At 50.1% G+C, this 12,742-nt stretch overlaps 1 protein-coding gene across 1 annotated transcript in view; it reads right to left on the bottom strand.

Moving 5' to 3' along the window:
* Positions 1-12,742, bottom strand: part of COL15A1 (collagen type XV alpha 1 chain) — a 98,413-nt gene that overhangs the window by 19,712 nt on the left and 65,959 nt on the right. Inside the window, exons 18-26 of the mRNA XM_028145945.2 lie at positions 12,626-12,661; positions 12,439-12,522; positions 9,723-9,788; positions 7,257-7,292; positions 5,934-5,996; positions 3,619-3,687; positions 3,474-3,509; positions 791-844; positions 631-690 (exon numbers count right to left, since the gene is read on the bottom strand). Of these exons, the coding sequence (XP_028001746.2) occupies positions 631-690; positions 791-844; positions 3,474-3,509; positions 3,619-3,687; positions 5,934-5,996; positions 7,257-7,292; positions 9,723-9,788; positions 12,439-12,522; positions 12,626-12,661 (504 nt within the window). The remainder of the gene's footprint in view (positions 1-630; positions 691-790; positions 845-3,473; positions 3,510-3,618; positions 3,688-5,933; positions 5,997-7,256; positions 7,293-9,722; positions 9,789-12,438; positions 12,523-12,625; positions 12,662-12,742) is intronic.

The following is a 12,742-nucleotide window of genomic DNA, read 5'->3' as shown; positions in this document are numbered from 1 at the left end:
TTACTTAACTTCCGCAGGCCCCTGTTTCCTCTTGTGCAAAACAAGGACCCCACCTAGTGTCTCTTAGGACAGTTATTGCCAAGACTGAGATAATATCCTTAAGAGCACATGGTACAGTGTCTGGTACACAGTAGGTGCTCAATAAACTTTGGCTTCCTTATTCTAGACCCTTGTTCTCTGCTGATGCCCCCAGTGTCTGCCATCCTGTGAGGCCCCACCTAAGTAGCTGATCTAGCTTTGTTATTCACTCACTAGCATTTACGGAGCCCCTGGGGATGTGCAAAGCCCCTGAGACCAGGTATCACCCAAATCAGAAGACCTGGGATTTGAAACCAGGTTTCCTGAGTATGTGCACATGGCAGTCTCCCACCTCCCTCTGGGGTCTGGACGAGGAAGCTTCTGCTCCATTTCACGAAGGGGCTTTGGTGGGAGGAACCCTGAGAGTGAGCTGGAGGCCAGAGCTGGGCTGGAGGACATTTGGAAGTGGCAGTGGAGGAAGAAGAAAAACATTCCTGAACATTATGTCCACAAGCCTTGCTCACTGGACCTGGCACTCACTCCCCTGGACACTGGCCTTGGGGCTCTGTCCCCAGCGTGGTGTGGGGCTGGAGTGAGGGCTGTGGCACTCACCGGCATCATGACCCCTCGGTCTCCTTTGGCACCCTTGAAGCCATTCAGTCCTGGGCGACCCTGAAACCCACAGAAGATGCCTTAGTAAAACCACTGCCCACCGGCCAGCCTGGCCCACGTGTCCTCTCTCACGTCCAGTCCAAGGAACACCAACACCTACAGGTCGTCCGGGGAGGCCAAATTCTCCTTTGTGTCCTGGCGGTCCTTTGGGCCCCTAGAGGCAAAACAAATACCAACCCGATCAGAAAAGAACAGAAACTCAAGGGCCAGGGAGATGGGGGGCACCCCACCTGCCATTGTGGGCAGTGGTGACGGTGAACCACCGACTGGAGGAAGGAGGGCAAGGAGCAAGTATGAGGTATCCACCTGCCTGGCTCCTTGTCTCCCAGCCTCTCTGTGCTCAGCTGGAAGCACATGCTCAACCCATCACCACCCCACACCCTCCTGGAAGCTCTACCCCACCCCAGTCTCTGCACCCAACCCTCTCAGACAGTCAGGCTGATGAAGGAACCCAGGTAGCCAGACGCCGGCCAGCTCAAAACGTGGACCTTTGCCCTAGGTCTTATGTCCCAGGGCTCTCCATGGCCCCCATTGGAATAATGCAGCCCTGCCTCTCCCCTCATCGCAGCCCGTCCTGATAACCTGCTCCAGTACCTGGTTTCTGCCTTGTTCCAACCTGCCCCTAAGGACCAGAACCTTGCCCTGGCACCCCAGTTCTCCTGCACCCCATTTATTCCAGGGCTGGCTTTCTATGTCCACATGCTTCCAGAGCCACCGCCCTGTTCTAATCTCCTTCAGGAACCTTCATGCCTTCTGACATACAGGGTGCACGCAATGCACCACCTCTTCCCAGAACAAGCTCTACCTCCAGGCCACGCCTTCCCACTCCTGTAGCCAGTTTGCCCTGTCTCCCAGGAGAATGACTGGCTTAAGCCTGGGGCCCATCTTCCTGTTGCCATTAACATAGATAGTCATGCCCTGGGAAATAGCAATTAAAGACTGAGTTGAAACAGGCCCTGCGTGTAAAGCACCCAGCCCAAGTTACTCTTAGGGAAAGAAAAGCAAGGACAGAGGAGTTAACAAGACACAGGACACCAGGGGGTATGTTCTAGTGCAGAGCCCCTCAAACGTCAATGTGCATCGGTGTCACCTGGGATCTTATGGAAATGCAGATCCTGTAGGTCTGGGATGGGGCCTGAAGCTCTGCCTTTCTACTGAGCTCCCAGCTGATACTGGCGCTGCTGGTCCATGGGCCATGATTAACAGGGCTCTGGTGAGTTTGTAAGGGAACTCTAAGCTACCCTAGTCACAAGGGCCACAGCTGGCCCACATGGCACCTTTATGCAAGTTAGAAGAAGAAGGTGCCCCCCTTAACTGTCTGTGCTTGGCAAGCTGTGCATAAGCTGGACTGTGGTGGGAACAACTTCCTTGGTCACCTGCTGCAGACTGTGGCCAGCATTGTTAACTATAGGTGTTTCCCATAGTATTGGATGTTAGTTAAGTGGTTAATCAGTAACACATGACTCTCCCAGTCTGCCTTGGCCTTTAGCTACCCCTCTCCAGAGCATCTATTCTGCCTGGTGTAAGGGACCAAGGCCTCAGAAGGCCCTGTGAAGAAATGCACTGTGGATGTTATGGGCTATTCATCAAGGACATGTGTCTGTTAGAGCAATATAAGTCCTTTCTCCCCAGGACTCAGATCCAGCTTCAACAACAACAAAAAACCAGCCTAAAAGGTCTCAGAAGAATGAAGGTATTTATTGGAGATAGTGGGGTGTAGTGGCCAAAACCTGGGTTCAGAGTCCAGCAGGCTGGGTTCAGATCCCTGTGATGCCACTTAGAAGCTGTGTGACAATGGGCAAATCACTTAACCTCTTTCACCTCCATTTCTGGGTCTATAAAATGGGGATTCTGATAATCACCTCTGAAGGTGGTGAGGATGAAATGAATGAGCTGTGAAGTATCAGTACAGCATCTGACACGTAGTGAATGTTCTACTAGTACACCGGAATTTTCTTTGTTTTGGGGGGAGGAAAAAAAGACAGGGAAGTTTAGGGTTCTGTACCAGTACCATCCTAGGGAACTGGTAGCTTAAAAACTGTTCAGCAGCCCAAATGGATTATAGATTCCTGGAGAAGTAAGGCAAGAAAGGTGCTACCCTGTCATCTAGTACTAACTCAATACTCTCCCTTACAGATGGGAAAAGGGAAGCCCAGACAGAGAAGAGGACTTGCTCAAGGCCTCACAGCAAATGAGCAGCAGATCCATGTCCAGAACCCATAAAGCCCACAGCGACTTTCTGGGTTCCTTTGAGGGGTTCCCTGGGCAGTGGCAATCTTTAGCTGGCAAGATCTGTGACGTAACTGTGAATGCTCACCACCATCCGGTTCTCCTCTCCTTCCTGGACACACGGCTAAGCCACATTTCTGAGGCCCCACCCACCCAGACAATTGGGTTCTGGCCAGTAGAATGTGCTAGAAGTGATGTTCCTCATCTCCCATGATCTCTTTCCACCTCCTCAGCCTTGGCCTACCAGCTGGAATATGTCAGTGTGGCCCTGAATCCACAAGATGGCAGAGTCCCAGATCACAAGCATCCTGGGTCCCTGAGTCACTTCTTGGAGGGAACATGCCCAACTAGGAACAACCACAGTGGACTTTATGCAGCTGTTGTGTTAAGCAACTGAGATTTTTATTTAATTGCCGTCAGCCTACCCTAACACACACACATTTTGTCACATCCTTTTTATTTTCACAACTGGAACAACTCAGTCTAATTAAACTAAAGTATAAGAAGTGCCTCAAACCCCAGTCCAGACCCAGCTGAGAGACACTCTGGCTTACCATTGGTCCTGGGGCTCCGTGTACTCCAGGTTCACCCTGAAATAGGGAGACACAGACTAGTCACTACAGGAACGTAGTTTGTGGCAGAAACAGAGATGGGATACCAAAGAGGATGTGTGCCTTCAGGGTCTGGTGACATAATTACCTTTTCCCCCCTCAGCCTTTCCAGAGGAATGTCTCCCGTCAGGATGGCGCCCGCCTCTCCCTTCTCGCCCTGCAATTCAGAGAATTTCAATGAAGTTGGACTCCTCCTCACTGCCTTATCCAGAGGCTCCCCAAGACCTCTCAGTCCCACTGCCATGATTTCTGTTGCCTTCATCCCAGCCCTCCAACCCCACTGCTTGGCTCAGACACGACCCTCACTAGAGGGCTGTAATAGCCTCCTAAGCGACTGACCGTTCTCTGCTCTATTCCCTCCCCTCCATGCACTCTCACAGGCTGGGACGCTGCTAGCCTTCCAGCTCACAGATCAACAGCCTCACTCTCCAGCAACCAGCCCAACAAGGTCCTCCCCACTCTTGCTGCACAGCATCCCCGGGAACCTCTGGCTCCTAATGTATTTGGTGGCTTGCTTTCCTAACAACTTGACTCGAGATCTGTTCCCACCAAGAATCCTTATTCCTGTTAAAACTTCTGAAATTGGGAAGGAGATGAAGGTATGAACACTAGAGGCTTCTCTCAACAAAGGGCCTTGTGTCTCCATGTGGAACGCAGGCTCCAAACTCAGGCTCCTGTGCAACTGGACCAGGCAAAGTTTCTCAGTTGTTAGGAAACAGGGGAGGTGGCAGGAACACAGCGTCCAGTCCTCAGCGGAGCCATCTACTAAACCAGAAGGCTTCCAAGAAGATATGTGTCCCGAGCAAAGGCCAGGCAGAGAAACCTTCTTTATCACTCCGAGGCTTTGGCCCCAGATTCCCATGCTGGCCCCGGGGGAGCTGGGCTGACCACGTTCAACTCTCCCTCCGATGGGCCAGAAGCAGCCAAAGCAAGCAGAGCAGCCTCTTCTCTCCGTCCCCCAAGCCCACACCTGATATTAGGATCTTACCACTCCGCAGGTGAGGAAAGGCAGTCCTGAGCACGCCAGCAGCAAGAAGAAGCAAGTACAAAAGCATTAGAGGCAGAGCAGGAGAAAGCGAGTTTTCTGTTAGGACGGGAGCAGAGCTGCCTGGGTGTCCAAGGTGGCAGGGGTTAGGGGAGGGTCCCTCTAGATCCATCTGACCTTATCCCATAGAAAACGGAGTATTTAAAGCAAGAGTTGCTCTTCCTTGACCAGGCCCCTTCCTAAGCCACAGCCTCCCTGGACCCATCCCATCTCCATAGCTTCTGGCAGCAAAATATCCCAAGACATCACCCCATGTGGCACCAAACTTGACCCCTTTTCCCTGCACACTGAACTCTCCACCTCTTGGAATTATGGTCCAACAGACACTGGAGGCTCCTCCTTGGGGCTGGTGTGGAATGGTGGTGGGAAGGAAGAAAGAGAGAAGCCTAACACTCCCTAGCCATCCCTCCTCTTAGAGACATCCCACCTCCTCGACTCCCCAAGGAAGGCTCAGGGGTTGCTCCCACTGGCTTTGCACGGACCTCCATTACAGCAATGACCGCACTTTCTATTGGCTCTTTGGATGTCTATTCCTCTTATCTTATTTCTATATCCCTAGTGCTCCATACAGGAATCTGGCTGGAATGGATAGAAGATGGACGAGTTCATAAATGGATGGATGAATAAATGCATCCACCCCAGAGTCTTTGCAGTCTGTTTATGGACGTCATTTCCACCCTTATCTATAAACACCAACTGGGAAGCTAATTCTCAGAGGCACATGTGTAGGGTACAAAGGCCAGTGCAGTACTCTGGAAATTCCCAGGACATGTTCTGCATATCAATATTTATTCCAAAGATTCTGGACCAAGACTGCCATTAATTATACATGCTTTCATCCAACAAGTCTTTCAATGTCATTTGTGTACCAGGCCCTGTGCTAAGAACTGGAGCTACAGAAAAAGAACTGGCTGACATCTGCCCTTAGGGAACGCACACTCCCATGGGGGTGCCCACCAGGCAGTTAGACAAAGCACAGCACATGTGATGACACATTCAAGGGAGTGTTGGTTGAGTCTTTTTCCAAACTCGGATGAAAATCCATTTCTCCACCCACAACCCACCTTCACTCTGGAGGAACCTTGAGATTACGAAAGTTAACAGCTGGAAGAGTGATTGCTAACAGATTTGGAGCTTTTTTGGGCGTGATGAAAATGTTCTGAAATTAAGTAGTGGTGATGGTTGCACAACCTTGTGAATATACTAAAAAAATGAATTTTACAATGTAAAGGGGTGGATTCTATGGCATGTGAATTATATTTAAAATTTTAAAAAAGTTAACAGCTACTTTCAAGCAATTTGAAATGTTTAGTAAATTCTGGAGCATGACCCCAGCCAGACATCTGGGCCCCTCTTACCTGCTCTCCTTTGAGTCCTGGAAATCCAGGCACACCGGTGTCACCTTTTGGTCCTCTAGGGCCCTAGAAGGAATCATTGAAGGGTATTTTGTTTGTTAAGATTGAAGAGCTTTATCCAAACGGAAGTATTTTTTTTTTCAAAAAGTAGAAGAATAGAGAGTGCCATTCTCCTGGTAGATAAAAAATCATGATATTTTCCTGGTCTAGAAATTGTGGTTTGGTGGAAAGAAGACAGCACTGAGCATTAGGAGGCCCGGGGGCCCTATGCCTCTTTGAGCTCTGGGTTTCTCCAAGGGGCACTATGGAAACAGCCCGTTCCTGCTGCCTCTGCCTCCGCATGGGTCCTCCAGGCCATCCTGCAGCCCACCCCACCCCACCATTCAGCTTCCATGACTCCTCTCCCTGCTCTGGCTCCCCATTACCTGTGGGATGGTATCCAGAAATCGTAGCTTGATACCCAAACCCATCCCAGCCAGCCTCAGTATCTGGTCTTTCACTCCCCCCGCCCCATACCACCGGGAGTGAGCCTTTTCCCTCACCCTCTCCACACTCCCTGCTGCCTTTGCACTTCTGCCCATGCCATTCCTTCTGCATGAATGCCCATCTACCCCTTTGCAGAGCCAAATTCTGCACACCCAAAGGTGACCTCTTCCCAACTCCAGCAGACACTTACTATCTGTGACTATGACTCATATAACCAGACATCTGCCCCCAAAAGCCTTTCAACACTATTGCTATTTGGCTTTTCACAAGTCCCTGTCTTGTCTCCTGCGTTAAAGGGTGAGGTACCCTGTAGAACACTTTCTACACAGAAATGCACTTTCACCTTTCGTGGTGGAAGCCCCAGAGTGTGGGGAACACAGATTTAATTATTGGATGTCTGGTCTATGCTTCCCCTCTTCCAGCCCCCATTGCCACCATCCTCTCTCTGTAGGAACTTGATCTACTGTATCAACTTGAAATGCTTGGCTCGCATAGGAAGCCAACATGCACAGGAAGCCAACCACTGGCTGGCTCTTGGGCAGAGAGAGATGAGTGACCCAACCCTCCATAAGATGGTCACAGTGCAGTCGAGGAAAAAAGACAAGGACACAAATAACTGTTACTCGAGGCAGAAAAGGACCACAGCAAAGGTGAAAATAAAGCCCCATGGGACTGACCGGAGGGGAGGATCCCTCCAGGTGGGGGCCAACCAGGAGAGGTTACATGAAGAAGATGGCACTAGAGCTTGGTCATGCAGATGGAGAAGAGCATTCCAGGTGGAAGGAACAGAATGAGCACAGCCAGGAGGCACAAAGGGAATACAGTTACTATGGTACTTACTGGAAACCCTGGCAGCCCAGGCATGCCCTCCGGGCCCTGTGACACAACAAAGACAAAGCAGGTGGTTTAGGGGCAGCATTTCCAGAGCCAGCAGGAGCGCTGCATCTCCAGGGCCCGCCCCCTCTCAGCACCTTCCAAAGACTGAAGCATGTTCCCGTATAGTGAGGCTCATGATCCATTTTTGCCGAAGAGGATGCTGAAGCCCAAGAGAGAATGGAACTGGGCAGTCACACAGCTGGTCAGTGGCAGAGCCAGGAACTGTGCACAGGTGCCCAGAGCCCTTGCTCCCGAGAGCCAGAACTGTCTGCACTGTAAGTGGCTGCCTCCTTCTCCGTGAAATCGCTCAGCATCTGAAAACTCTGGGGTGATGGATGCTTCACTGGACTTTGATAAACAGCCTCAGAACACAGGTTCCTAAACTGAGGAATGGGGCCAAAGGCTGTTCTGGGCTGTGTGAGGGTGGAAGTGGGGCATGTGGGTGAGACTCAGGTCTTTTCCCCAGGTAGGAGTGAGAATTTTAAAGGACCAGTCATTTGAAAGGCCCTGGGATGCAGTGAGTTTGTGGTTCACTCCACATGAGGCCAGGACTCTTCTTCCTGCCAGCCCTCATACCCATATACCTACTAAAGGCAGAGTATCCTATATAATAAAAGTGTAATATGCAAGTCGATTGAACGACTGAATGACCAGTCGGCGGGAGGCGGGGCCGGCGGGCAGGTGGCGCCAGGCCAGCCAAGGTGCATGCCAGCGAGCAGAGGGAGGGGATGGTGATGGGGGAAGGGGGGCGTGGCAGCGATGTGGGTGGGGTTGGGGGTGGCCCGTGGGGCGGCCTGCTCCTGGCCTGAGCTGTACCCTGATCAGCCAGCCCCGTTGCCTCCCACAGAGCTATCAGTTGGACATACCCTTAGGGCTCCCAGACTGTGAGAGAGTGCAGGCTGGGCTGAGGGACCCCCCGAGTGCATGAATTTTCATGCACCAGGCCTCTAGTATATGTATATGTATATGTATATGTATATGTATATGTATATGTATATGTATATGTATATGTACTAGTTTATGTACACACACACAGATATCCAGATAGCAACAAGTTTATCAATATACTGTATACACAGTGGGGTGGAAAAGCATGAGGGCACTGGTTGGACTTGAGTCTTCCCAGGGAGGGAATTGCCCTGAGCAGTAAAATCCTGATCCTCCATTAGGGATGAAGGGGCCCTGTGGGTCTGGACTTGCTGAAAAGGAGAAGGGTTGGGGAGGAAGGACGGTTCTAGGGGTGGGGGCAGGGCAATGCAGGCAGACAAGGCCCATCTTAGAATGGAGATGCCGAATCTTCAATTTTAGTCTGTGTTTTGCTTTAGTATCAACTCACTAACACCTAAACCTCCAATAGTTTGGGGAAAACCAAGACCTCTATGAACTGACTTTTGCTTGTTAGCTCCTTTGCTTTAGGGTTTGATTATTGGGGTGCTCTGGATGATTTTAGTAGAAATCAGGGAAAGGAGGCCCCATTGGATATAGCACAAAAGAGACAGCATAATGACCTGCTAACAGGTCACTCAGCAGCAGGAGATACCAGCTCTAGAGGAACCTCCCAGATGTTTGCAGAGGGCACTGAATGGTGGGGTTCAGGCCACCCTCACTGGGGACTGCAGGAGTGGGTGGCCCAGCAGACATGTGGACTGCACAGCTGTGGAAGTATAAGCCTCAATCTCCATGTCAGTTACACAGAGTGCCACAGTTTGCAAAGCAGTTTCATATCCACAGCCTCTTATAAGCTGCCCCCAAACTAGTGAGGTGTTATCAGAGAAAGGCTCAGAGGCTCAGAGTGGTGTGTAGCAGAGATGGGGCTGGAACCCCAAGGCTTCTACGGCTAGAGCTCTCCCCTCTGTCCCCAGCTGCCATGAGCAGATGCGGAAGACACAATGGGATTCATTGCACAGGCTGCAGGGGAGGCTTCCTTCCTCTTAAGTCCTATTGTGCCATGGACCGAGCCCGTGGACTTGCAGAAAAATAACGTAGCTTCTGTGTGTGTCCCTGGTGTCTCAAACGGGCCTAGAAAGACTACAGCAAGTCATGTTCCCTCCTCTTGTGTCCGTTTGCCCATTAGCACAGATAGGTTCTCTAATCTCTTCCTGTTCCATGAAATGAGATCACATAAATAAAAGCAGGCCCAAAGCGCTGCACAGACGTCAATCAGGTTATTATCTATGATTCTCTGATTTCCATTGCACACATTTGTGATGCACAGGACTGGAAGCTTCCTTTGCACTGGACAACACTCCCTGCGTGATCAAACTAATGCGATAGCAACTTCTCCGAAATGCAAACGTCTCTTTTCACGCTACTTTGATATAGTCTATCTCTGTGCTTCAGCTGCTAAAAGGGTTGCAAACCAACCTGACCTAATTTCAACAGGGATATCTGGGTAGGAACCTCGCTCTAGGGCCAGCTGTGGATACATACCGGAGGCCCAGTGAGCTCGGGAATGTCGGAGAGATTCATGAATCCATGGGTCATGTTGATCAAAGACTGGAAGGAGAAAAACCAGACAATGAGACAGAGGGTGGCACATGTTCCACCATGTTCCTGGCAGCGAGGCTTTAATTAAACTCAGCCAGCATGGCAGAACGCAGGCAGGCTGATGACACCCTAAACCCACTGCCAGTACACGCATCCCTCCCACTGCTTCTGAAACAGCTCGGAGCTGCCTTATCACTTTCCTCTTTCAATCAATCTTAAAATTGCACAACACATGAATGTCTTATCTCTTTTAAAAATTAAAAAAAATATAATATATATATATACACACACACACACACACACTAGAGGCCCGGTGCACAAAATTCGTGCACAGAGGGGGGTTGTCCCTCAGCCCAGCCTGTACCCTCTCCAATATGGGACCTCTCAAGGGATGTCCGACTGCCCGTTTAGGCCCGATCCCGGTGGAATCGGGCCTAAACGGGCAGTCGGACATTCCTCTCACCATCCAGAACTGCTGGCTCCCAACTGCTTGCCTGCCTGCCTTCCTGATTGCCCCTAACAGCTTCTGCCTGCCAGCCTGATCACCCCCTAACCACTCTGCTGCCAGCCTGTTTGTCCCCAACTTCCCTCCTCTGCCGGCCTGGTCACCCCTAACTGCCCTCTCCTGCAGGCCTGGTCCCTCTCAACTGCCCTCCCTTGCAGGCCTGGTCCCTCTCAACTGCCCTCCCTTGCAGGCTGGGTGCCTCCCAACTGCTCTCTCCTGCTGGCCATCTTGTGGTGGCCATCTTGTGTCCACATGGGGGCAGGATCTTTGACCACATGGGGGCAGCTATATTGTGTGTTGCAGTGATGATCAATCTGTATATTACTCTTTTCTTAGATAGGATAGAGGCCTGGTACAGGGGTGGGGGCCAGCTGGTTTGCCCTGAAGGGTGTCCCTGATCAGGGTGGGGTTCCCTTGGGGCGTGGGGCGGCCTGAGCGAGGGGCCTGTGGTGGTTTGCAGGCCGGCCACGCCCCCTGGCAACCCAAGCAGAGGCCCTGGTATCTGGAATTTATTTTCCTTCTACAATTGAAACTTTGCAGCCTGGAGCGGAGCCAAGCCTAGGGCTCCCTCCGAGGCCGGCAGCCATTTGTGTTGGGGTTATAATTGAAACTTTGTTGCCTTAAGCGGGTGGTCCTGGCCAGGGTGTGCGGAAAGCTTTGCTTCCCCTGTTGCCGGTGGCAACCCTGGCCTGCTCTCTCAAGCTCCATTCTGCCGCCATTTGTTTGAATTTGTTTACCTTCTATAATTGAAACTTTGTAGCTTGAGTGGAGGCTTAGGCCTGGCCAGGGCAGGCGGAAAGCTTGGCTTCCTCTGTTACCTAGGAAACCTTGCTCTCTGTGGCTGTAGCCATCTTGGTTTGGGTTAATTTGCATGCTTGCTCTGATTGGATGGTGGGTGTGGCTTGTGGGCGTGGCTTGTGGGTGTGTCGGAGGTATGGTCAATTTGCATATTTGTCTATTATTAGGTAGGGTATATGCCCACAGAAAGCTTGTAGTGTTGTTGGTGTGTATATGCGTACGTGTGTGTGCATATGTGTGTGTCCATGTAGTTATTTTATTTTTTATTTTTCAGTTACAGTTGACATACACTATTATATAATTTTAGGTGTACAACATAGTGATTAGACATTTATGTAACTTACAAAGTGATCACCCCAATAAGTCTAGCACCCGCCTGGCACCATACATAGTTATTACAATGTTATTGACTGTATTCCCCATGCTGCATTGACACATAGTTATTTTATATAATGGCATCAGGCTGTACGTATTCTTCTTCACCTTGCTTTTTTTACTTTTTCACTCAACCTTATAGCATGGAAATCTTTCCATGTGGAATTTGGGGGTATAGGCATTTTTAGTTTTAACAGATCGCCAAAGAGCTATCTAAAGGGGTCATACAATTTACATTTCCACAAAAGCATGTGGGAGTATCTATTTCATCACACCCTTACCCACATTTGATATTTTAAATCATATATATATAATACGTTTTTACTTTAGTCATCTTTTTTTCTAATTATTTGGGATGTTTTGACTTTCTGTCGATTACCATATAACATAATTTCTCTCAGAAGGGCCATGATTTTTAACAAATGTGATATCCTAATAGTAAATGGACCGTGATCTGGTCCCAGCCCACAGCCCAGTCTTCTTTACAAATTTCCATCACTCTCTACCTACTCCCATGTCTTGGACACACACATGTATTCCTATTCCGTGTTTTGCCTCATAGTTTCCCTGCCACCTGAATTCTGGAAGTCCTGTCCTCCATGCTTATGTAGTAAAATCATTCTTATCTTTTAAATCCCTGCACAAAGACACTTCCTCCAGAGAGTCTTCCTTGATTTATCATATCCCAAACCATCTTTCCTCCCTTGTGTCCCCACTTATGTTCCTTTGCTTCTCTGTTACAGCCATTCTCATGACTGCCAATGCTGCCAACCAGCAGACAGTGTTCTGGAAGCACCAGGTGAGAGAATAGTGGTTCCAGGGTAGAAACAGACAGGAGGGGCACGCTGGCAGGGGGAAACTCCAATGCCAGATGCTGGCCAGGTGCCCCTTGGATAACCAGCAACCCTGAAGTTGTGGACAAATCTTCTTTCCTTTAGCAAAGGCAGAAAATAGCCATGTTCTGACCCGGATGATACTCACACTAGGCAAGACCTCGATGCGCCCTGGTGGTCCCCTGGGCCCAGGAGGTCCCACAATGCTGGCTCCATCCATCCCTCTTTCACCCTGGATACAATGGTGAGAGCGGAGAAACAATTCACTGTGCATGGGTAACGCTCCCAGACCGCCAGGACAGTCCTCACACCCCACCTCAGACCTGTGACCTCACCTTGAGCCCCGGGTCTCCTTTTTCTCCTTTGAGACCCTGGAAAAACAAAGAAACAAAGATCTTTGTGTGTGTGTGTGTGTGTTTTATGTTTTTTTTTTTTTCTTTTTCTATTTACTT

Source organism: Eptesicus fuscus, chromosome 15 (genome assembly GCF_027574615.1).
Source record: "Eptesicus fuscus isolate TK198812 chromosome 15, DD_ASM_mEF_20220401, whole genome shotgun sequence".
Lineage (NCBI taxonomy): Eukaryota > Metazoa > Chordata > Mammalia > Chiroptera > Vespertilionidae > Eptesicus > Eptesicus fuscus.
The sequence above is the reverse complement of the archived record's forward strand: the minus strand, read 5'-3'. Positions and strand labels throughout refer to the sequence as shown.